The sequence below is a fragment of the Anomalospiza imberbis genome, chromosome 4, assembly GCF_031753505.1.
Source record: "Anomalospiza imberbis isolate Cuckoo-Finch-1a 21T00152 chromosome 4, ASM3175350v1, whole genome shotgun sequence".
NCBI classification, from domain to species: Eukaryota; Metazoa; Chordata; class Aves; order Passeriformes; family Viduidae; genus Anomalospiza; species Anomalospiza imberbis.
The window spans coordinates 21,491,877-21,519,348 of record NC_089684.1 but is presented as its reverse complement, the minus strand read 5'-3'; the positions used below and the strand labels follow the sequence as shown (position 1 = coordinate 21,519,348).

At 37.0% G+C, this 27,472-nt stretch overlaps 1 protein-coding gene across 3 annotated transcripts in view; it reads right to left on the bottom strand.

The window, feature by feature from the left end:
• TBCK (TBC1 domain containing kinase) overlaps positions 1 to 27,472 on the bottom strand; it is a 90,404-nt gene that overhangs the window by 12,841 nt on the left and 50,091 nt on the right. For all 3 annotated transcript variants that reach the window (XM_068187455.1, XM_068187456.1, XM_068187457.1), the window contains 2 exons: positions 14,713 to 14,891; positions 1,747 to 1,922 (listed from right to left, as the gene is read on the bottom strand). In XM_068187455.1, coding sequence (XP_068043556.1) covers positions 1,747 to 1,922; positions 14,713 to 14,891 — 355 coding nt within the window. The remainder of the gene's footprint in view (positions 1 to 1,746; positions 1,923 to 14,712; positions 14,892 to 27,472) is intronic.

Below are 27,472 nucleotides of genomic sequence, written 5' to 3'. Positions count from 1 at the left end.
AGATGATCATGTACCATTCATTAATGTTGTCAGTTTATTTCTATTTTGAATGGGAAAATTATATCCCTCCTTCACTCCCCTGTGCCAATCCCATTTCCCCAACCCCATTTATAACCACATAACTCCCACTGCTATTGAACAGGTTCTGAAATGATCATCATTTAGACAGAAAATAACTTTGTATATATTTAGTTACTTAAACTACTGAGTACAGCTAGAGAAACATGACCTAGTCTTTAAAATAAGTTCTAATTGCTAAGACAATTAACAAAAAGGCCAGGATTTTGTGCTACAGACTGAGAGACCATAAATATGCAGCTATAACTTCAAAACAGGAATGGAAGGCTGCCAATATATCTGCTAACATGCCTAATGAAATAAGCCTTAGAAGAATTGCTGGCCAACTGAAACAGTGCTGGTAGGTCTTGGCCTTGCAAGATGAGATTCATTACAAAACAATCCGTCAGCTTTCGTGTGGGTCATATTATGAAATATGAAGCGTGTTTGATACTTGTTGGAAGTCCTCTCATGCTTTTCTCAAAGCACTGAGAAAACAAAGCGAAAGCAAAGTTTAGCATGACAGACATACATGGTGAAAAAGACTAAAACCAAAATATACAAAATTATCATATTTTTGAAACACCTCACAGTGGTCTGTCACATTTTAAAACACACACCACAGAAACGAAACATACAGTCTGATCCTATCTTATTTTGTTGAAATTTTGTGACAAACACAAAGCCTGTTTCCTTATTGCAAGAATGAACAGGACACTGAATGCAGTATTCTTCTGGTTTCCAATTTATGTTCAAAACTGCTGATAATTCGATAATTTTCTACATACCAGATATTCTCTTCTGCAAATGATATACTAACCAGTACACTCAAGGGCAATTTTACTACTACCAGGCTGCCTTTCTAGTGGCACTTCCTACCTGTTAATACCAGATGGGTATTAGGGTATCAGTCCACATATTATATAATGGGCAGCACATTTTAGTCTACTATAAACTTCAAACATACCTAAACATCTTTAAGAAGGACTACCCCTTCCTAAATGTAAACAATCCCAGTCCTGCAATTACCCTATTTCAGGAAAAAACAAAGAATTTTAAAGAAATAGTCCTTATGCAAAGAACTGTATAATTGTATAAATAACTTGAAAAGGAACACATGTGTAAGGTGTAGACAGGGTAGTGACCCTGGTAAAAACACAGCTCCAAAACACCTTCAAATCTTTCCTGCTTATCAGCTACTAGAGGACTTAAGTTAGGATGGCTACCTGGTTGCATTACCTGACATAGCTAAAAGGCACTCAACAGGAATCAATTTTCCACTGAGGGACTGGCAAAGCACATCAGCTATCAATTTTTCTCTATCTCATTTCCATTTAACTGGAAAGCCTCACACCTTTCCAAAATATTGGTCATTTTAAATGGGGACGGTCTGCTGACAGCACCTGTTATAAAGAAAAATGTAACATTAAAGCACTTGTGCTACTGGTACAAAGTGATTTCACTAAGCCCACAACTTACAGTGGGAAGGGAAAAATACATTTGTCCTCTGCCCTGCAAACCAGACCTCTCCATACCAAAAAGCCCCTGGCCATCAGCACTTGCACTCCAGCTCTACCAGATCCCTCTCTCTCCATTATGCACCATTCTAACACAGCAGCCTGCAGACAGTGAGGAAGCAACTGGCACAAGCAGGATTCAGCAAGGCCAGCACTCAGATCTGAAGGATACTCTTCGCTGTTACGGATGTCCACCACCAGCAGCTTCGGCTTGCTAGGCTTTGTTTTCTTTACAGGTGTTTTGGAATGGCTAGGTCCTGTCAACTCACACAGGTCTATCAGATCTTCTGCTGAAATTCGTGGGGACACTTCTGCTTTCAGGTCATCCAACTTGATGGAGTCCCTAGACTTTAAAAGAAAAAAAAATAAAATTAGAGGTGAAAGAATTAGAGCTATGGTTTTTTTTAAAAACTTACACTTATTTGACAAACTCCAAGTGTAACAACCTGGTTAGATGGAAACACATCTTTTTCTTTTAACTCTGAACTAGAGTTTAACTATCCATACAGAAAAGCTCCAGAGAAGTGCCAAATGCCTGACTACTACAGCTCTATCTTCTGATAGAAGTTGTTAAAATAGAAAAAACTGGTTGACAATCTGCGCAAAAGATTTCAGTTTGTGATTTGTTAATGAATTATTCACTGTGGCTGATGAGCTCACAACATCCACAGAACATTTCTTACCATGAGAAATTAAGTAAAGTGGCTAGAAAACACTTTCTGAGAAGAGAAACTGAAATGTCTTGTGATTGGAGCAGAAAATATGGCAGCTTGCCACAGAAATTGCAGGGATATCTCTAAAAGATACAGAGCTAGCTAAACACCAGTTATTACCCCAGCCCAAAGACCAAGCACAAATCAGGACATCAGAAATATAAGATTTATATTATACCTAGAAATATAGTAATTTTTTAATAATCACAAAAAATTGTCCTTAGTTTTGTGGAACAGGAGAATTATATATTAGATTGAAAAATGTATTTTGGGGAACATGACAGATTATGACACACCACACACCACACTCCTGATAGTACTCAAGCAACTGCATGATAATACCTGAAATTATTTTTCATAAGAGAACATTCATTGTGAGTTATCCCAGAAATATTCACAAGTACTAGAATTTCTACACTCCACATTTTTAAAGAATAACACACTAACAATTTTTTGCTTCTAAAAAAAATATTCCACTTCTGTTATCTTGTTTTAAATTGCAGTAATGACACCAATACATTATTTGCTTATAGCCCATGATTCAAGAGAACAGGAGTAGCACTCTGAAGGAAATTGAGGCATTACTAATTGTTATTAGTCCAACTGACTGTTGTTAGCCCTAGATTTTTTTTTAATTTTTAAACATACTAGTTCTTCATCTAATCTGAGGACTAGTCCAAATTTAGGGAATAAGCTAGACAAAACAGAGAGACACAGACATTTTTTTTTAGTTATGTCCCAGGAAAGGCTTCTTAAGACAGTCCAGCACAGTAAAGAAAGTTAGCCAAAAGCCCTCAAAAATTACAAACAAAATCAGTAATTCTACTTCAGGGAATATTACCTCACGCAACTGCCTTTTCCATTGTATATAATAATATTCAAAACAGAAGAAGTTACAAATTGCCAATCTCAATACTCTCCTTCCAAGTTCAGAAAAATAGAGTCAAGATGCTTTATAATCAGAAGAATACATTATTTCTGGATAATGTCTTATTTGTTTCAACAGAATAGTCAGGACTCAAGGGAGACCTGTATCCATAAAAAAACCAGTATGACAGGGCATAGCCAACTCCCAGTTGCTGCCTAAAGCCACCTCCCACCTGAATCGCTGAATTTTCCCAGGAGGAGTCCAAGGAAATTAACTGCATTAAAAGGGAGAAGGAAGAAAAAAGTCAAGCTCTTCTCACAAACTTCAGACTTGCCAAAGGAATTCAGCAGTCCCATGTCTAGTGGATTCACAGCAGACACATTTGGGAGATCCAAGAAAGGCATTAATGTAGAAAAAATACTGATTACATAAATACAGATTTGGCTGACACAGCTTCATTTGCCTGGTGACAAACTGGTAGACATTGCTATCCTAAAACAACAGCTTCTGCCTCAGGAGCAGGTTTGAGCAGCAACACCAAGGAGGGAAGGGAAGCAAGTCTGTTGCAAAGAGTTCAGTCCTTGAAGCAGGTTCACATGATTACAGGTAACAATAAACACTTGGATAATGAACTCAGTGAAACTGGCTGAGATGACCCAAATTAAGTCTACCAGAGAAACACGCACATTATATTGGACTCTAATTACAAAACCACTTCCTACTTTCATTTATACAACTTTTGTCTATTCAGCTGATGGAATGAATGTCTCAGGAAAGAATGGAACCTTAAGAAGAAAGCCTGAAATCTACAGCAGAAAATAAACCAACCAAAATTCCCATAATCTGATATAAAAACATTTTCTCTTATCTAAAAGCATAAAGCCATACAAAGTGTTTTACAGGTACACACTATCTGTCCTGCTAATAGGTTTTAATAACCAGGACAAGCATTCTTTCCCTTTAACTGGATTGAAATTAAGGAGAAACACATTCAGCTATGAATTTTATAACCATCTTTGCTTTGACCTACTATGTCCAGATCTGACTTAATGGTAGATTCAGTGACACAACATCTGTATATAGGCTATGAACAAAGCTGAAGCTTCTCAACAGACTTGCTGGAAATAGCATTGATTCAGCAATTCTTTCTCTAACAACTTTTTAATGAGACTAATTTATTTCCTTCAAATTGCAAACTGAAATATATGCATGTGCTTATAAAATAATTTTGCTAATTACTGAAAAAAATTACTACATCTGCTGTATCTGGTAACAACTATATTTCCTCTCAGGTACTTTTTCACAGGAATTTTCTAATGAACTGTCTGTCTGCACAAACCCAACATGGTTAACATCAAGCTGTCGATCCTTCTACCCCATCCTCACACCTCATCTTCATAACTACCATCCTGCTACAGATACTTTGAAACTGCAAGAAGCTACTACAGAAACTGGACTTGAGTTGGGACAGCTCTTCAGGCTGCCACATCCACTGAACACACAAATCTTGCAGATTCTTCTGAACTTTTAACACCTTTCCCACTCTACACAACAGTGTTGCAGCTGCTGTATATCATCACCTCAGTGCCTACCCTCTTTACCTCAGCATGGAGAGGTACAAGATAAAGGCTGACATTTTAGGCAGGAGTCTTCACATTTGTCAGGACTATTTGCTTCAATTCCCTGTTCAGGCTTTACTATGTCATTGCAGGCACTGCCTTCCAGCTGTGAAGAGCCAGAAGGAAAAGTAGGTGAAGGAAGGAAGAGGGTTCACTGTAAACCAAATCCTTTAAGTTAGGTTAGCTGCACTCAGAAAAAGTTTATGGCACTGATAGTCTCTTAGTAATTGTTTACCCAACAAGTTGCAAACAGGGTGTAGTATGCAAATGAGATTTTGATTTCAGCTACATTAAGTGGCAGGTGGGCACATCTCAGGACAGCTACTTGCAATATCCTGCTGAATTTATAATCTGTAAATTTTTTTTGTTTTAAACAATGAAGCATAATGATTACCTCACAACCTAAATTTCCCATGCTAGTAATACTCTATAGGGAGTACAGACACGACAAATAGAAAAAAAAAAAACCCAACCAGGATAACCACTGGGAAAAGCTTAAAAAAAACCTTAGAAGCTTATCACATACATAAAAAGCTTGTTTCTTCCTTTCAACTATCTTCCTGCTGTGATCTATTTACTCTTTTCCAAGGCAAATATGGTATATACATTCTAAAAAAATCTGCACTTTCTTAAAAAAGGCAAAAGTTCTACTTTAAGCACAGTGCCAGAAGGTGCTAAAGTTAAAAGTCCAGTTACAAACTTATGTTTCAGCAATTGTGTAAGAAACTGTATACTGACAATACTGAATTGAGAACTGCATATATACAGAGCATACTCATACTTGCTGTCATTACTTAGGAAACCTAAAAATTATCAGAAAGACACTCACATTTTCACACATCCATGTATCCACGAGTCTACATGTGCTAGGATACTGAGCTTACTACTTAAGTTGCCTTATCTGTTTTCCTGCAAAGAGAAACTTATTTTAGCATATTCTAACTACAAGCATGAATCTTGCTTTAGACTACTGAGCTATAAGCAACTGTTTGTCAGGGAAGACTGCTTAAATCAGCAGGATGGCAACAGCAGAAAGAGTACCTAAGCTGAAGTCTGAAGTCTCCTTGCTGCCCAGAAGTTTCTCTGACAACACCCTATGTTCTTTACTTTCAAAGCACTTATTCTTCTCACCCCATTAATTTTCAAATAGGCCTGGGAATTGCTAATCCATATGCATTTACTGCTCTTAGTAAGAAGAAATAGGCATAAAGAACTTAATTATTTTTGTTAAATATTAGGAATTAAAGCTACTTAACCCTTCTCAATTTGGAAGCCAAGTTTCAGAAAGATTAAAGCACTGCAGAACATGAGGCTGGTACAATCACAGCTCCTATCTCTTTTCCCATTAGCCTGTAATCTCTTACAGGCATTTCATCATGGCTATTAAATGAAGATATACACTTTTTTTTTGAGAAAATAGCCAAGGATCCTTAGTTCTGCTGAACCTGAATTTAACAGTCCCATCTGATAAACACAGAAGCTATAAAGGAACTTTCTAAGGAACTTTCTATCCACGGAAAGGATAGCTTTATCTGAGTAGATGCAGGGTTTCTCCCCTTTGTCTTTGAAGCTGGCAAAACTTAGTGCAGTTTATTTAATATATTAGTAACTTCAGCCTGGAAGTCAGTATAAGTAAAATCTGGGGTTCAAGCAAAATACTCAAACTGTCAAGGTCCTTCATGAAGGAATATGTTTCATGAAAGATGAAAAATTTCATATTTTTCCAAAATATTTCTGCAATCAGTGTATGCATGTACACAGAAATAAGACTACGAAAACATTTCAAAAACACTTTTAATAGTTTAAGCTCTCCACTTGCCCTCCCCACCATTTTTATTACAATTACTAGCAAAGGCTCATGCAAAAAGGCTTCAGTGTTTTTTGATGTTCAACTGCAACTTTATAAAGGAGGAACAGCCAAAATTCCAGATTTTAAGAACTCTTTTCTACAAATTTTCAACACTTGAGTGCCAATGTTCTCTACACAATGTTCTCTACCCTCTAGAAAACTGATTCTTACACTTAGTTCAGTCCTCTGTAGCCATCATATTCTGCTTCTCATATTCCCTAGTCATGACACTGGTGTCTACCTTCACTATGCTCCCTCTCTCCCTCCCTCCACTTCCTATTTAAGTTTGCTCCATTTTCATTTTGCAAGCTGTACTCTTCCACCCCCTCCACCATCCTGACTCCCCCACAAAGCCCCCTACTTCAGAACTCACACCTTGGGAAGTGCAAACATCAGCTTCCAGCCAACTGTCAATCAGAAACATCCTCCAAATGTCTGCACACAACTTCATAGGCAGTCTACAAAAAATGGAAGTGAGCTCAGCTGGCCAAACCAGCTCATTACTAAGGAAACACAAGGACAGGTCCTCTCAATGGAATCACATAACTGAGTGAATAAACTGAGTCAGCAGGGCTGGAAGACACAATATTCCCCTGCATGCAGCGAGGCAGACATGCTGCAAACTCACTTATTGCCCCTGATATGACACAAAAAGGTAAAAGCTGCTCACCACTGCATAGAACCATTTCAAAAGACAAAGCTGAGACATAATCCAGTTATGCCTGAAAATACCCATAGGATAACTTAATGTGCAATAAAACCTGAAGTAAAAGCAGGAGCAAGAATGATCTCGCCAGCCTTGAATACTTTCCATCAGTGCCTCTTTTTCCCTCTTGACAGATGCTCTTTGACAAGGAATTGTATTCCTTTGATTTGAGAAAAATTATTACAGTATCTTTAGGAAACAGAAACAGAGATTCCCTGGCCCTCTTTAAAAAAAAACACAACAAAAACCAACAACCAGAATTTAATAACACATCTCAATGCAAACTGCAACTACTAGAGGAATTTCCTTCATAATGTGATCACATATCTCACTTGGTCAGAGACATTGGAGTTAGACAATCTACCTTCTTTCATCTGTAGTTGCTATTTATTCACATACCTGTTTTCTGAACTGGCATTAACAATGGCAGCACAGCTCTAGGGCATTTTTAGTCATTTACCACTGTGAAGCTTGTCAAAACATGTTTGTTCAGGTTCTCCCTTAACTGGTAACTATTAAGATGAGTACTGAATTTGAGTAATTTACAAAAATTTTGAGAATATGGTCAGCCAGACAGTCACCCTGTAAGCTGTATGTGCTTTTCACACAAATCCTGGATTTCTGCACCATTCCAGCCATTTTAGAGACCTGGGCCCAAGCTTTGTTGAGCTATATGAAAATCATCATCAACAGATACATTTATTCCCATAAATCCAAAATGTACTCATTCACATTTGCTGGATGGGCTCCATGACTAAACTTTGGCGCAGGCTCAACTCTACAACCAGTATGGATCCTTTCTTCCATTTATGCTGTCACACACATTTCATAATCAGATTTTCCACACCTAATAATGTCAGAAGAGTAAATATATATACAGAGCTGTAACACTTTTACTAGTAGATTAGGATGGTGTTGACACCATCACACAGGTAAGGGAGCTGTACCCAGAAAGTCTTTTCTATCCTCCAGCTGCACTTCCTAATAAAGTTACATCGTGATGACACTGCATCCTGACTCAACTGAGAAAACACACAGCACCTAGCCTGGCCTGAGGTGCACTAAGGAAGGAATGTGAGGAATCCTAAATTCAAGACTAGCCTAAGGCAGGCTCCTACAGAGGAGTACGGTGAGAAAATGAATAGGGCAGGACAGAAGACTGAGGAGTAGAGGGAAAAGGCACCTTAGGCTGACATAACAGACCTCCTCCCCACATCATGAAATTTGTGTTAATAATAACACAATATAATAATAATATATAATAATAATATAATTTGTGCTAACATAGGCACACAGCACCGTGCTCCAAGACCTAACTTTCACAGCAGCAGTGTATGGCACACACAGGAGTTGCTGCAAGCTGGAATTAGAGTTGCTGTGAGTGGCAGGAGGTAGCTATAGCTGTGTACCTGGGCATGTTTGTGTGAGAGACAAATCATTAAGATCCTTCAGTCTACTTCTCCTCCAAAACTTGACTTCAAAAATTTCTCCCAAACTCCATTGCTTCTAATGCTACAAGCACACAAATAAAAAATGTAACACTAAGTGTATAATTCCTCACTGCAGTATCTAATTGTGCTTCAGAAGCTATTTAGATCTGTACTGGTCCTAAAGCATACACTAAACCCACACTCAGTGGGTTATTCTGTTACTTCTCTCCTAAAGTAAATTTACATAAACACTGTACTGCTCTTTCATTTTCCCTTTTTTAGATGCAGGCCACTTTTTATTTTTTTTAATATGGATTGTTTAACAAGGCATGAAATAAAACTTTCACTCAGGAAACATGGGTTTGGCCTTGGTTGCTAAAATAACTTATTTCAACTGTAGCACTCCCTCTCAAAGAAAAACGGAGTCAGTTGTAAAATACATGAAAAGCAACAAAATAACAACTGTGCCTTCAGTCAGCTACCCAGATTTCAAATCAGGACCACTAGAGCCTGAAAAATTACTAAAACACAGAGGTGTGTAATTATTTCCTAATATTCTCCTAGAATCTGATTTTAAAACAACTTCCAATTTGGGAAAAAAATTAAAAAGAACATTCCTACAAGATGCAGAGAGAAAGAAACAGCTAGATTTTTTTTTTTTAATAATTAATTTTACTGGTACAGTTACCCTTTCCCCCTCTTCACATTTGTTAATCAGTCATGGAATCCCAATTGTGGGAGGACTAAAAGGTCAAATGCATCCAGCTTTCAACTTCAAAGTGGGTATAATCACAAAGGCTTATGAGGAAGGACTAGTGGACAATCAGTGAATCCAGAACCTGAGCCTAAGGCTGCAGCAGAGAGTGCTCTGGCTGCTCCAACTGCCCCATTTATTTTCAAAGCAGATGAACGCATCCCAGAGAGATCCTAAAACCAAGTCTGTGCAAAACAAGCTTAGAATCTTTAAGTATGATCTAGAGTGACTGTCTCACAAACTATTACAGTCTCATATAAATAATATCTAAATCATTACAAACATATTCCTTTAATTCTGCCTCAGTTCAGCAGTATATTTGTTTCAATAAGTTTACATTCAATTTAAATAATTGCAATTTGTATTACAACTTAAAAAAAAAAAACCCACAACATTCATTAGACACTTCTGAATTAACATTTAACATCAATTATTTCCTGTGCCTTATATTTTGTATTTTATCCACTCTGGTAACTTAATGCCTCATCTTCTATGAGAAAAAGTCTTAAAACTATAGAAAAACAAATACAGATTTTAAAACCCAATCTGAGTACACAAGGTGCTAAATATGGCTTCCTTTAAATAATTTAATCTGCAGAACTGAAGTTCTGGAAGCAGAGGTTTCCCTACACTCCCCACTTCCTCGTAGCTGGCTGCCTGGCTTATGAGTATCAGAAAAACCTTGAAAAGCTAACCAATAAACAGAGAACGTTTTGAAGGCTGCAACAATTGCTAAAGCATTTGCCAGAATATGATGGGCTCATGCCTAATTAAACAGCGATCTGTTTATTCACTCACAAGAGAGTGACATAGAAAGTGTATTTTAACCAACTCTTCTAAAAAATGACAACCCCAGCTTCTCACTCAAGCTGTTGGGCAGCTACAACCAGAAGAACAGAAGCATCAAAGGCAAATGGAAAATAAATTAGAAGCATTAAGTGAGACCCTGATCAGTTAATGCTTCACACAATTTGAACTAAAGACAAATTTGAGTAAGAGCTTTCTATTAAGTGTAAGAACAATGGAAGAGGAAAACAAAACCAAGATCCACAAAAACAGAAGACAAAAGAAACCTGAAATGGGTCAAGGTAGTCAGAAGAGCCTTTAGGCAGAATATAAGTAACAGCCATTATGGACAGCATGAGCATCACACAGACATTTCTTAGCTTGTACACTGGAACAGAAGTGTTGGTATACACTACTGACCATGCTTCTTTCTGAAGAATAAATGGATTTACACACCAGTTGTTTAATGGCTTAATATAAAACTAACCAATATTTTTTTTTTATGGACAAATACTTCCTAGGTGTAGACAGGAACTCAGAAGCAATTGAGTGCTGCTCTATGACAAATAGGCCTGAATTTCCATCTGTTGGAAGTCTATCACACAAGCTATCCTTAATTACTGGCAAAGGGAAGTTATCATCAGGAAAATTTGCTCATACCATTTATGATAAAAACATGTTTTTCATATTTGTGTTGCTTGATCAAACCATTAAGACACGTTGCTGCTTAGGTACTTCTACTACTTCATCAAAAACAAAAAACTGGAACTGCTGGCATTTAAATTACTGCAAGGATCAATAATCATCTGGTAGAATTTTCTCCAGTTGAATGCACTAATTCCTCAACATCTCTCAGAAACTCCCACCCTTGCAAAGAGAATCAGGAGTAGAAGAAGAAGGCAAAGCTGTAATTGTATCAGTCTCTGAATTTCTGTGAGTTCACCTGCCACACGTGAGCAGATACTGATAGAGAAGCTGCAATATTTTCTCCTTTTTTTTTTAGAATTATGGAAGTAGCTGTAGAGAATATATGTCTTCCATATGTGTAATAATGGAGACACAGATACAAGCAGACAATTGTTATATTACAGTGTTATTTCTCTCTGTGACTCCTGGACATTCAGGAAAAATCCTCCAGGAGTTTCCAGGGTATGAAAGGAAGTTTCAGGAAGAGTAAGAAGAAAAAAAATCAACGGTGGTAACGAAAAGTTACAGACACAAAATTGAGTAGATTGTAATGTAAATTCAGTAGTGAATTTAAAGGGTTTTTTCCATTGTTATTTTTGACGTTTTATCTTTCTCAAAATAAACAATACAAACCCATTTAAGATGCACATTCATTCTCTATGGAACTATTTCCTCCTTGAGATTTTATCTCAGTAGATAAACTTACTGGCTGAGAGAGTAAAAGATTAAGCAACACACAAGTCCAGGAGGAAAAAAGAGAGCACCCAAGCCTATTTACAAAGTTGCAAATAGATGTCACTAAAATAAAAACTAAGCAATACTAGTGATAAGAAGCAGTTTTGTTTTACTGACTGCTGATTTGGAGAGAAAAATGCACACCCAGAGGGGAAATACTTCTCCTGTTATTATTAACCAAAGCACAGTAACATGCAGATACACACAAATATTTAAGTTGCCAATAAAAAGCACTTAAGAAATAAACTGAAGCAGCATAGAAAGAAAATACTAACAGAGAGGTAAGAGACAGCTGGTGTTTACAATTAAAAACACTAAACATTTAACGTTTCAAGAAGTCATAAATTACCTTCAGAAGGAAACCCACGACTTTCTTCACAAAGAATTGTTTTGTACCCTACCCACTTTCAAATACAGAGGTGACTCACAAATATAAAACTGGAGATAGAAATGTAGTGTAAAGTCCTTGTCCAAAGAATGACCAACTAAATAGGAAAGGAAACAGAAAAGTTATTTTTTAAGAGCTAAACTGCAGAGCAAGGACACAATGGTATTTTAGAAAATCCATTAAAGGATACTGTGTGTACTAAAGACTGAGCTCAGATTTCACCCCTTTCAAGTAGATAAAAAGTTTCCCCATGGCAGCAAACACCAGCAGAGGACATGTTTGAAGAAAGAGATAATTCCAGGATTAAGGTTAAAAAAACACCAAACAAGATCAAACCACACCACCTTTGTGTGTAAATAGTGTTTTTCACCAATAATTTCAATTTAGGTTTTCAATTTTTCAAATTAGGTTTCAATATTGCTCTAATCCCCGAGAAGTGTCATTTTATGAAGAAAAACATCCAAAAGTACTGTCACAAGTGAGAGGTAGCTCATTATAGACTCATGTTACACAGGACTTTCCAAGTCTGATCTATGGCTCCTGACTGAATCATGACATACTTGACTTGCATCTATCTGTCTCAAAATCTGACACACAAAAATACAGCACATGAGAGCAAACAATACATTTACAGACTATGATTTAAGATACGAACAGTCTTTCTTGTGTCCAAGAAAGTAGTTTCCTCTTTGCTAACATATTTCTGTATAGATCCCCGAACCTATACAGCTCTCTTTCATATGATGAGCTAAAAAAACAAAATACAGCAGTAACCAAAAGATCCAATATACTTGTGCTCCAAAAGTATACTTTTTACTGTATTTCTGTAGTATTTCTGTATACTACAGAAGTATTTCTGTATACTACAGAATACTGCAGTGCAGTATTCATATACTGCACTGCAGTAAATGAAGAGGTCTTTGCTGTTAGGCAGACAGAGCTAGAAATGAAAGAAAAGTCAATAGAAGTTCCAGTATTTATTTATCTCCTCTTTAACATACTAAAAACATTTGCTTAATTTCTTGGAACTTATGGGATGGATGAGCCTAATTACTGGCTTTATAAACAAACACAACTTCTGGAATGAAAATAAAATGCAATCAGGAAAAAAACACCCAAAACATTTCTCAGAAAACAGAAGAATACTGAAAAAAAACTTGCTTGATCTGAAATAAGGATTTTTCTCTCCATTACAAATACAAATCTTTTCACTGTTTATTAGTTCAGCAGACCAGGGCTGCTTTTTCCCATCTCCCTCTTTGCTATATCCAAGTGCTTTGACTCTTGCTTTTACACATTAAGGCACAAGCAAATGCTTAGAAAACACAAGACTTGTTTTTATTACTCTTTTGCCATAACATTTGGGAAAGCTAGCACATACACCAAATCATTTTCACTGGTAGCACTGTCAGACATCTGACCAGACTGCCAAGAGAGACTGAATACTTTCCTCGGAAGTTTTCTTGATCTGATGGATCGAAGCCCTGGGCAAACTCACCTGAATTCATTGTGGGACACATTTTCTGCAGGAATTTGTACCAGATGACCTTAGGAGGTCCTATCTGAATTACTCTATGAAATTCAGCCCTTGGCTCCTTCAGAAAGCCTCTCTACTTATCTCCAGAGCAGCACAGCAACAGTTGTGCTGGCTATAATTCCTCGATGACAACAACGAGTATTCCCCTGGAATTTCTTTTTTTTTCACCATTGCCTTTCTAGATTCACCTGTTGTTTCTTAAATCCTGTAAGATCTTTCAAATTTCGTTTTATTCTTCATTTGCATATCTGCACTTGCAGTCCTGGATTTGTAGCTAAGGCTTCCAGAAATTACAACAGAAATAAAATAAAAAGCAAAAACCAAGAAAATTACTGAACATCAAGCTCCAGTTTAAGGATTAAAAAGTAAAGATTCACTTGAATGACAACAACATTAGTTTCCTAGTAGTTAGGAAAAACAAATGGAAAGACTAAAACCTAACGCAATTCACCAAATAGACATAGCAGGTCCATATATACTTCCCAGATTTTTGGAATGCTCATGAATGAAATGACTGCAGGAGAATGTGGAAGGAGAAAAACCCCAACAAAATAAAATTTAATTTTTAAGGGACTAACTAGATTTATAGTGTTAAGAGGAAGGAAAGGACTAATTTCAAATCACCTGTATTCAGATAATGCAGCTGTCAAGAGAAACAGCCATTAGATTGTACTAGAGAGAGAGAGAGGAGGAAAATAATTTTGCTAAACTGGGTATCTATTTAATGCAGATATTCTCTTAGATACTAGTTACTCTTTGCTGAGATAAAACCAGGCATAACTCACCTACTAAACTCTCAGAGTAATGTGTGGCATATCCTTTACCTGACATGCCAAGATGGAAAAAGCAGCCAGAACTGCCTGCATCACTTTCCAGTCACCTATTTCTCACTGGCACACTGCTCTTTTTACTGCTTTTCTCCTATGATGAAGTTCTGCAGGCGAGTTGTGGACATTGGTGGGCTGTTGTAAGAGAACTGAAGGAGCAGGAGTTGGCAGAGGCAGGAGAAACACGCAATCTGAATAATCTGAACCGTCTCCCCTGCTCCAATTCCCACATTGCTTACAAGGTCATTGCGAGGAGCTTCCTGGTAATCTGCAGAGAAGCAGGACAGGGAAGAGCTCCTGGTGCCGTTGCTGTCGGCGGCCGGCCGTGGGGGCTGCGCATACTGCCGGTACGTGGCGCTCTTGGGAGTCCAGCGGAACAGGTTGATCGACTCGCGAACACAACGTTCAATATCGATCTCTGGAAGAGATTTAAAGGAAATGCAATAAATTCAAGAGCAAAATATCAGTGAAATGAAGTAACCCAGCTACGACATTGCCAAATACACATATACCCATCTATACCTTTGTCTGTCTCTCTGTCCCTTGCTCAAAGGAAATGTAGATTTCCAAATATTTTCCCATTCAAAAAGAAAAACACTCCATGTTTTTTTTTATTAAAAACTAGTAAAGACATTTTAAGAATTAATTTAATCTGTTTAAGGGAAGTGTATGACAACTTTAACTAATGCAAAGTCAGGACAATAATTGAAACCTAGTTGTTGTAAGGCAATGTAAAGTCTTTACAAATCAAACTATTGACTATTCAATGTAAATTTGTGCAGTTCATCAAAAGTAGATTTCATACAGTGCACAGACATCAGGATTTTTGGATCAACTAAATGTCTTATTTGTCAGTTAAATCCTACTAACAGCCAGATTGAAAGCTTTCAGCTACTGAATTTTGCATCGCCTGCCATTTTGACAAAGCTACATGTTATCTGTTTGCTGGAAAAACAGGGGTTTTCAACATTAATTTGTGCTAGATGGCAAACATAATGGATTGTTGTAAAGATTTTAGAGAATTTTTTTAAACAAACAAACAAATAATACAGTCCCAAACCCAATCAGACATTCCCAGTGAACCATCCTAGCTGAAAGAGTGAAGTACCATTGTGATAATATATTACTCAACTTGAAAGGAAAACTGATACCTATCAAATGAAAAGCATCCTAAAATTAGATATGGTCAATTAAAAAGCAGGAAGGTACAATGAAACACATATGTCAAAGAAAAAAAAAGTAAACCCATAGGAAACATATCTTTTGCAGCCTGCATGTATGTATCTTCTAACAAGATGTAACATAAAAGCCTTTTTCTCTTTTACCACTATAAAAGGACTGGTTGGTTTTGCACCTCCTGTATGTGGTCTCGTGAAGAGCAAAAACAATCCTAGCTTGCATTTCATGACAAAACTGGTCTAGTGCGACAGCCAAACAGCAGGGATATCAGTACTTCTTGTGTCTGTGCCAAGATCTTGTGTGATTCATTACAACAGTCAAAATTTAGATTAAAGCATCAGCTTCTATGAAGAAAACAGAGGCATTGTAGCCAGGCTTTATCTGTAGATCTCAAACAGATTTGATGTACTGCCATCAATCACTCATTGCCATCAGTGGATTTGATGCCTTGCCATCAATCTGGGAGCTACTCCAGAAACCTCAGTCATTAGCAGGGTGGTGAGCAGAAGAAGCTGAATTTGAAGCTTCGGGCAGAATAATCTAGTTGGATGAAATTATTGACTGTTTAAAAAGTGGAAGATATGACCTATTACTCTCCCATTCAAAAAGCTATCCATGTTCAGGTAGGATACAATCTGCAGCTGATGCTTTAATCTGGTCAATAACAGGATGCTTATGTGCTATCTTGCTTCTACAATTCTGAAAAGTCTGAGAGTAGATCTGTGGCTTACCCAATGTTAATTCTAGCTCTAAAAACCTTTTTGTGGATGTGTGAAAGTAAATCGCAATTTTGCTTGACAATATCAGGTTCCCTAGCTGCTTGGGATAATAGGTGTCACAGATAAATGGACTACGTGATGTCTCAACAGCAGCTAACAATTTTTCATTTCAACTACACTGTATTAGAAGGCTGTTATTCAGCATCATTCCCAAGGAAAATACACACAACTGGAGAATTTCAAACAATTTCTTAATTCAGGTAAAGAGAAGAGATGCCTTCCATTGGTTATTTTTCCTCAAGCTCAGAAAACACACAAAAGCACCATAGTTTCTGTTGCACTTTTTTCTACGTTTCTGAAAACTCATTTTATTTATAAAAAGTTGAGAATTCCAGTTCACGACTGTAGTACATTTATAGTGGGGCTGTGGTTTCTTTTCTTTTCTTTTTTTTTTTTTTTTTTAAAGAGACTGCTGTAATTGAGTTATATGCCCCATTTCCTGAGATTCTTAGCTAAGGAAACATTAGTAGTACTTCTAGAATAAATGATATGAATGTAGAATTTAGCTAGTAAAAAAAAATCTGAACAACAATAATTAATAGCAGGAGAAGCATTTGGCTGTGAGAGGGCATAATAGCCAACACATATCTGAAACTGAAAACAGAACTGGGGGATGGAATAAGAACACTGTTTACAGTAAAGCTATGAAAAAGCTGAAAGCAGAAATCGAGACTGAAAGTGTTAAACACTGAAACAGGTCAAAATATTTTTCCTAGAAACAAGCTCTGTAATTCCAAAAGAAATCCATTTCAGAGAACTGGTAAAAAGGCTTGGCCACTGGAGCAGGCTTCTCAGGGGAGTGGTCACAGCACCAAAGTTGACAGAGTTCAAGAAGCATTTGGGTAACGCTCTCAGGCACATGGTGTGAATCTTGGGGTATCCTGTGCAGGGCCAGGAGATGGACTCAATGATCCTTGTGATCCCTTCCAACTGTGTGTGTCTTTGTAAAAAACATAATCAGTTCTCACACATCAGGGCGTAAGTAAAAAATGTAGGAGTCTGTTCTGTGATTTTGGAATGCTTGGTTTCTCATTTCTTCCAAGCAGCATTTCAGGAGGACAGTGGGCATGGTTGAAAATGAAACTCCATAGAACAAGAGAGAATTTTTAATGGTTTGTGGGGGAAGCCATCAAAAGCCTAAAACAAATTTACAGGCTGTCAATTAAAAGCCTAAAACAAATTCACAAGCTGTCAATTAATTCATCTGCTTCTCGGTAATGCAAAATAAAAATTACAACAAGGCAATTTTGGTTTCCACAAGTAACAATAAAAAAGCCCCACAATGCCCCCCAACAATGTGCAAATCATAAGCACATGCATGCATATAATATGGGAACAGTCAAAATCTAGCACCCACAAGAGAGACAAGACTACGGATGGTGAAAGAATTTACTCAATTTACTCACATTCTTTTGAAAAAAACAATTACTTTCAGGATATTGGAGTTTAAGACTACATTAAACTGGTATAAATATTTACAGAATACTTATTAGTCATGTTGCATGAACAGGCTTCACACTTGAGTAACCTTCAAGCCCTTCTTCATGATTTGTTTGCAAATTTGGTTTAAGAAAAATCACTTCCCGTCAGTAACTGAAATGCATTGCAATCTTGTGCACCCTTGCTGGATAAGATCTTTTCTCCTCTTTTTGGCTAATAAGTAAGGGTCTGCTGCACTACTTCAATCCCAATTTCTTCCCATGCCCTTTCAAATATATGACAAATGAGTCAGTCTCTGGTGAAATGTCCATTTTTTGTTATCTCCCCAAGACTTTGCATTCACACAGCATTAATCCTGCCTGCACTCTTCCTGCTCCCAAGTCACTGCATTACAAGCCAGAAAACATTAGAGCTTCCACATTATTAGATACATACCATTGATATGTCAGAAGCATAAATATATCAAGTCAGAGCCTAGATTCTTGAACAGGAGGACAGTACAAATGAACAGCGACTACCTCAGCAGAACACCAGAGTACTTGACACTTGCAAACAACTTAGAAGAACACTCTTCTGAGAGCAGGGTCTGCATAAATCTCCAGGTGTGAGCAACAAATGAAACTAACATTTAGAAAGGATGAAGAGGGCATGCTCGCTCATGGAGATGTATATGTAACACCTCAGTGCTCCCCAGGATCCCAACACTGGGGTATTTTGTAGTTTAAAAATTATGTGCTTTCTGTTTTTATTAAGACAAATTATTTCATTGGAAAATATGTAATGAAAACGTGCTCAATAACATGGTGTCATTAAATATGAAGTGTGGAAAAAATTTAAGCCTGACTTAAAACATAATAAAAATACTATAAATATAAGTTATCATTTCAAAACTTACTACATCTTCAAACTGTTTTTGAAAAATTGCAGAGTGCCTATATTTCAAAAAGTCAAAGCTGGAACCCAAGTATCTTAGGAACCAAAGTCATAATTTCACTATCAAACACTATATTTAGGAATTCTGGCTCAAATGAGCTCAAGTATTTCACAGTCAAGCAGCAATCAAGCCTTACAGGAAACAATCCTATGGCAGCAGCTATTGCTCAGCATCAAAAGGCTGTCTCTGACATTTCTAAATATGCAAATAATACAGCAGCTGATAAAGGCAGGAGTAGAGAAGGGAAAGAAAAGTGATCTAACAGCAGCATCTTGGTTTTGCCATGGCCCCATCCTAATATTAAGCCTACTGAAATGTTTTGTTCCTTTTCCGAACTAAACTTACTGTTTATTCTAAGATGCTTTTAATTTTGCTTTTTTCATGCTGAACTGTAACTTCTTACCAAGGATGCTGCCTGCCTCTATCCACAGCCTCAACTGAAAAGGATGGCTCAGCCTGACACAGCTACTTTTAAAGCCATGTAAGTTTATTATTATAGATAGAGGAGAGAAGTAGATTGCACTTGAAACAGATGTTGAAAAAAACATCAGTTTAAATGCAATACACCTGTGACAAAAGCACACAGAATTTTTTATTTTTACAGCAAAACTGGGTGTGCATAAGTCATTCACAGCAAGTGAAGGAAAGTATGTAAGATGAATGGTTCTTTCCTAATGAAAATCCACACAGACCAAGTCTTTGTGTGCAGTTAATCAATTCCAGAGCCTTTTCCTTGGGTAACAGGATACCAGTTAAGAAACTCAGCCAAAATAAACTGCTTCTGCATTTTGGGAATAGACCAGAATTATGAGCTTGGTTTGACATCTCCATCACAAATACTTTATTACTGCCCTGCCACGCAACATCAGCTTTCACCACACAGCCACATAAATAGGCCAGAAAATCTCTGTGCTATGAATGCTCTGGTACTGAATAGGTCAGTCAGTTCAGCCTCCTGATTCCTGCTCTTAGAAGAAACAGAGGTGAAAGGCCATAAACTCTTTTTTCCTGATGACATAAAAAAGACACACTGAGTGTGCATATTTAAAAGGACAAATCTAGGAAGAGAAGTGACATTTGTATCCCACATCTCTGTATCTATTACTGTGAGAAGGTTATTATAAAGGAAAAGGTTAATGCAGAACTATTCTTTTTACATTATTTATTTCATGCATTGCAGGATAGTTGTGTGACTCCATACTTTTGTGGACAGCAGTAGAGAGAAGCAGCAGTAACCACTATGAATTATTCCCTAGACATTAGGGTGCATAAAGGGCAAACACAGATTCTTTTCTTACTTGTGACTATAAAAGTTCCTCTGACTCAGCAGTTCACCGGAAAAGCTTGCTAAAGAACACCTTCCAGTATGGAAACGTGATGGTGTCAGGATTGACATGAGCAGGGAAGACACAGAATTCCAAGTGATTGTATTAAGAGTAAAGCTTTACTGTAAGTCAATCACCAAACGCCACATGCTATGTCTCATTGAGAAAGACAGAAATAAAGACTGGAGCTAAGCTCTGACAAGAAAGCACTTTTTAAACTTTGTTAGGAGGTGTGCCAGTGCTGTTGAACAACAGCCAGTTCTACAAAAAAACAAATTGTTAGGATAGGACCTGGAGCAGTCCTATCACAGGGTGGGACACTGGCCAATGACAGAAGCATAGGAATTCCCAATATATAATGGAAATAGTCAGAAGGAGGCTACTATGCAACACTTGAGACATACACAATGGGAAATAAAGCAGCTCAGCAGAAAAATGAACATTACTTCATAGAGAGATAATAACCAAAAGATACATTAAAAGAAAGGTTTACAAAATTGTAGGGATCAGCTCAGAGGAGAAACTCATGGTGCCACCAACACAACATCCAACAACAGTCAATTTTGGAAGGAATAACGCTTTTTCGGCTTTCCTCTGTTCTTTTTGTTATAATATTTGCTAAATATCTGTTAAGTCAGTTTTAGAATCTGAAATACTAGTGAAACTTACCTTCTTTATCCTAAATCCTCGCTTCACAGAAATAACATGCAAAATACTGAAACTCAGCAAGCAAAAATAGAGATCATGCTGTTACAGGTTTCCATCTGGGTGGTAACTATGAGCTACATCGTTATTTCCCAGGTGTAATGGGTATAAACTTGTAAAAAACTCTACAGTCAGAAACTGTGACCAGGCCAAATGCTTATAAAGCTGATGACTCTCTTAAGAGCCATAAGTAGAAGACCTTTGCATTAGCTCTCCTGTTAGCCTTCAGGAAATTTGTAAAGAAATAACATGAAGTAATTCAGATTTTCTGCTTTTAAAATAAGAAGGAAATTCAGATAGTCCTGAAAAGGAGTACCTGTTGCCATGAATAAAGGATGAAAGCCTTTAATTTTACCTGTTCATTCCCATACCAGTGATGGAAAAACTCTGGTTAAAGACAAATACAAACAGAGTATTTAGATCTGCCTAATGAGTATCCTGAACCATGTAACACTCTGAAACTGCTAGAGCAAGCAACATCATATTCAGGATTGAAATGTTATTTCCCACAAATACAGCAACTGTAAACAGGAAGGATAACCATCTTGCTTATGTCGCCATACTTAAAACTGCTTTCATTTCCAAAAAAATGCTCTAGCCACTTGTCACTGCAGTAGACAACTTACTGAGATCCAAAACTTCCCGTGTTTACTACTAGTCAAGTCTGTTAGTGTTTCACATAGCAAAACTAATAGTTTTAAGTAACTAACAGCAGCCCAACCTTGTCAGTATACATTTTCTGAGTAATTTAAAGCTTGTAGCATAATTAAACTACTCATAAGCCACAGGAAAAAGTTCCCTTATTCTGTGAAAGAGCTGTTAACACCTCCATTTGAATTTACACATGAAAGCATTAAAGTACATTCAAGACATAAAAGTTTGTCATTTCAGGGTTGCATTCCCAGCAGACAAGTTTGTGGTTTACCAGCTTACATGACTGCTTACATGATTTGTCTCCTTAGAATGGTGCTATGCTTTTTTTAGCATGAAGACTGAAGAACTAGCAGGAGATTGTCTAGCTCCTTGCCTTGCTCTAAAGTGGAATGCAATGTGTCCAGCCTCTCCCCTCTATCTCCTACAGATGCTTGTCTATGCTTCTTACATTTTTGAAGTGACAGAGGTGTCACCTGACACACCCCTGCTGGTTACTCAGGTATTTATCAGCATTTTCAGAATGCAGGCAACATTGTTCACATACAATGGGAGTTCTTCCCAGTTGGGATACCTACCCTTCCTGAACAAGTTTTGCCCTTCAATTTTAACAATGCAGTCCTGAAATTTATTCCAAGGTTGCAGTATCAACAAAGTCTTACCTTTAGGTACAAACCCTGCTCTAGTTCTCCATATTTAGTTTTGGTCTTCCTGTTGATTTCTGCTAAACTCCAGAATACTCTTAGGACATTAGGAAAGAAGAAACTTGGACAGAGAGAATCAAATGCTTCATGCAGCTTTATAAAGGCAAGAGTTTAAGTGAAATTTTATGTGAAAGTAAATCAAAGGGAATTGACAGCTATCCCAAAGTATAAGAGCACTGAGAGTTCACTTAACCTCATTTCAAAGTCCTTATTTTGACAGAAAGATTTTTCTGGCTCTCAGCCTACACTGCCATTCTAATCTGTATTTAAGTAATGTGTATCTCTATTAAAGTGCCAGACATACACTCCCCAAATATATCTACAATCATATAGAAATGTGGTGATAATGTACATTTCAATCAAGAATTTTTAATACTGCATTATTTGTGCAGCCCATTTAGAAATTCTCCTCAATTAACAGTTAGAGAACTAAAGATTATTGAGCATAAAAATTATACCTGTACAGGCAAACAAACATATCTAGCATAACAAAATTATAAACAGATACCCTATGAGGCACCTTGCTCTGTCAGCAACATTCTCTGCAATTGTGAAAGGAAAAAAGTCTAGTACTCAGTACTGCTTTCTAAGCATGAGTCTAATCCAGAATCAGTTGCTATGCTTGTAGTTTCAATGGGAAAAAAAGGAAATATTTTCCCAAGACACCTTTGTAATGAAGAAAAAAAAAAATCACCACATCTAGCAACAAAGCTCAGATAACAGCAGCCAGACTTTTGTCAGTTCATGCCTAGAAATGCTAGTATGTTTGATAGTCTACCTTCTTGTACTTACATTTTATTGCAGTGTAAATATCTACAAAATCCTACATGACTAACAGATGGATTATTCTATTTTCTGAAGTGCCTTTTCACTATGGAGAGCACTATCAGGGTGCTTTCAAAAAACAGGGGGCATAAGCTGTGAGTCAGACTGTTTTAAAGACATGGACTAGGAAAGTACTACTGAGGAACTCACTTTTCACCCTTTTTATGAAGCACCATCTCTTGTGGCAGACAGCCCTTTGCTAAAGGATATATATTTGATTTCCTTCTGCCAGTGACAACTACAGACTACAGTAAATTATTTCAGTACTTTTTTCCTTTGTGTGTTGCCCACACCAGCATTTCTCTTTAGCCTCAAGAGGGTAGAATATAAAATCTAGAACTGTTTTCTTTGTGTCACAAGGAGTGGAAAAGGTGAATAATTAAAGAATTCACAGCTCCAGGTAAAACAACATCAATCTTAGAGAGTCTGACACTACCAGACAGCCTTGGTGAGCAGGTGTGCCCTAGCAAATCTCTCTGCTTCTGTCCCAAAACCAATAATCTTGAGGAATTGCATCATGAAATACACCTACATCTCCAAAAAGCCATCCAACATAGCAAAGATGAGCACCATGCTCAGAAAAAGATGCTTCCATAAATATCAGCCTGCCCTACATATTTCAAGAAAAGAAAACTAGGAAAAGTGACTCCCTTTTAAATGTCTTTTGATATTTCCAATCAATATTTTTGTCATAGTTACAACACCATTATCATGTGTATCATGTGAAAGAGACCAAAGCGCTGTTTTTCTTCAGCTATACTGCAACTTGAAAAAGTAGCCAGCTTCACTAGCTCTGCAGCAAAATACTTTCCAGAACCATATTCCATGAATGACAACAGAGCAATATGTCAAACTTTTGTAGCTGAAGTTTAAAAAGTTTCGTTTTAGAAGAGCTGTCATGGCTTCTATTCCTCAGAGCCTTAATCTAAGCAATAAGATCATTTTCAAAAGTGCATGAAAAAAGTCAAACCCTAATCAAAACATTGTATTATCTTTCTTACAGCTCACTGGACTATGAAAACCCACTGTATCTCTGTAAGTCTCTTTGAAGGTGGTGTTTTAATCTCTGAAGTTACATTTTCCATGGAGGAGAGGGGAAACAAATGGGAACAGGCACTAAACACCCACAAACTCAATGTGGACTCGGTGGCCAACTGTCATTTTTTCCTCTTATCAGATCTCTGTTAGCTAAATGCTGAACCACCAGAAATTCCAGTACTATAAAAGCATATGGATCACAGATGTGGGCAGACAAAGGATTTTTAGGAAGCAAAACAGCAGAAAGTAAAATGGTAGCTACCCAGGGTCAGAAACATATCTGAAGTAGAGCCCTCTGATATGCGTCTAATTTTGCTGCTGTCAACAGAAATACATTATTCAAAATTGCTCCATACAATCTTAGCAGAGAATTTCCACTATTTTTTAACTTTTAGTCCATTTATAAGCTGGATGCAATCCTTCTAAGCATTCATATGGCTTCCACCATCATGGGATTCAGCATTTTGGCATATTACTGGAATGGCAATGGATATAATAATTTTTCCCACATTAGAGAAAATCTGTTCCCTGGAGAATCATTTATGTCTGTGGTTTGACGATAGGCAGATCTTGCATCTTAAAGCTACATGCCTGTGTCTCACAAAGTTTTCAACTTCAACCATTTTACTATGGCTCCTCATTGCACTGGATTGCTTTTCTACAGTCAGTCTGTATGAACTTCCCATCTCAGGCCAAGGTTCTTCCTTTGGAAGCATTGACTATCCTGGAGTCAGCAAAAAGACACCTTCCTAAGGTGTACAGCATTACAAGAAGGAACCCTCCTCTTGCTCCAAAATTACAGAAGATGAGCTTACTGAACTAACATAAAGGGTTTGTTTGAGTATGTTTTATCTCATGTTTAGGCTTGGTATTTCCCTATTGTCTAACAACACCTGTCCCCATCTTTTCATCAGTTCTCAGAAGTCCGTAACTCATCTCTGTATGTCAGTGCTGATATTGGCAGTGATCACTGGAGGAAGATCTGTTTGCCAGGCTCTATACTGCAGCCATTCCAGGTGGGAGTGGATTGGTTTAAGGATCCTTCAAATGTCTGCAAAGAGCAGTATATGTGTCTGGATGCTTCCTAACAAAAGCTGCAGTAGACTTTGTACTACTTGTACAGTGGGTAATGAACTTGTAATTGAGTCAAACTGCAATAATCATAATTTTTGAGCTGAATAATGGACATTATCACACAAACTTATGGCAAGATGCTAAAGACTAAGCTATAAGCAAAACTGCATGTTTTAAAGTAAACTTATACAGTTGGTTCTCAGGGCATGAAAAGCCTTCTGGGTTGTAAATTTGCTGACATATGAGGTTAAGGGATAGCCAGACTGGCTTAGTACAAATAAGCACTGGTCTGAAAGCAGAGTCCTGTCTGTTGTTGGCACCTCAGGAATCTCATCATAGTAGTGTTACCCACACCATTTTCATATTCCTGACACATACTGCTACATGTCAGACTTACAAGAAAAACAAAGGCAATGCATAATGTCTTTGCTCTCTCTGCATCACCTGAATAAGACAAAATTTACTAAGTCTCAAAACTACAGGTAAAATATTAGCAGCAAGTCCAGGGCTGGATTTGTTTGTCTGTCTCAAATATTCCTAAATATTCTCTGGAATCTATATTGCTTGAATAAAGTTTGTACTTAACAGAACTCCTTAAACAGAAGGAAAAAATATGAAAGAATAAATGACAGAGAATTTAAATTTAAAACCCCCAGCACTTTGGGCTAGTAATTTCCTAAACAACCTAATTCTATTTATTTAGTATAGTAGATACTAGATAGTATTTCTATTCTAATTCTATTTAATTCTATTTGCTTATATGCCCCCTTCATACAGCTCTATGGGGAATGAACTAAGACATTTGTTGCAGAAGGATTTCCCAGTATTCTTAATTAGCCAATTATTTTGTCAAAATCTTCAAATATCTTTCCTAATCTGCTAGGACATTGTTTGAACAACATAAAAATAAATTAAAATTTTCAACAGAGCTTCAAAAAATAGCAAGTATTTCCCAATTGTATTGGCTTTATAGGTAACATATGGCCAAAGCTTTGAGACAAGTCCTAGAAAGGGTTTTCAGAACCAAGTAATCAATGCTGACGCAACGACCCTTCATTTTCCTCACATCACTATTATTTTAAAACAATAATTCCAATTGTGTTATATACTGTGCACTGGAAATTAGGCAGTGGGGTTTTTGTTTTATAAAAAAGAAGAAATCTTGAAAAAGTCTTCCACAAAGTTTCAAGCAGTAAAATAACTCTATCAGTCTGGAAAGGAAGTTGCTTTCACTGGAAGCCTGAAATAAGCCATTCCAGTGCACACAAAGCTTACAAATTACAGGAGTTTCAGACTGTTGAGCAACAATTGATTTTAATTTGAAATTATCATAAATGTTTTGAACAACATAATCTCTTCCTGGGAGCGATATATTTTCAGATGAAGGTTATTTGTAAATTACTTTCAGAAAATTCTCAGCCTTGGCACACAACTTATCGGAACCAAAATAGCAGAAGTCTTGTTTGGAAGACACAAGTGACAAAATGCATAATGAGTCAATACTTTTTAATCAGAAATAGGACTCAGGTCAGAAAGAAAAGGCACAAGGCCATGCGAATTATATGTTGAAAACGTTACTGATTAAGCTAGACCAACAACATTTAACTTTCAAGACACACTAGGGTTGTCTTTCACCCTTATTCTTTTTTCCCTTAGTAGTTTTACTAGCAGTATTTTATGGTATGCTTTAGTTTAATCTCAAAATATTCAACTGTGCCACTGTTGACATCCTAAATATCACAGACATCACCAATTTAACAACAACAACAAAAAAAAACCACAAAAACTTTTCAGAAACCTGTATTTCCTACCAGAGTATCAGCAAAGCCATCATCACCTAAAACCAGCAGAATGCATGTACCTTATATCACTACAGATTTTAGTGATGTTATTATATGAACACATATGTATTACAAGAACTAATGTGTTCTTATACATGACCTCAGCATAAAATACATCCACTGTCAATAAATCAGCTGATTTGCGATAAATTGGAATCTATAATTTAGCACCCTTCAAGAAGAAGAGAAACAAGGAGAAATTACCTTAGGCAAGAAAATAAGTTAAATATTAGTGGATCTGTACTTAACTAGGACATACAGCTAACACATGGGGGAGGAGAGGGCAGGGAGAGAACCAATCTTTTAGTTTAGCACTCACATTTCAGCCATCTGTAGATATCCCATTAAATCTACCATGAACATTTGAAATGACTAAACATACATATTGAAAATTAAAATTCTACTCTATAAGAAATGGCCAAAATAAATTTCTTATAAATTGAAAAATACAGTAGCAAATACATAGTACATACAGACTAATAAGTAGGAGAGAAATTTTGAAAT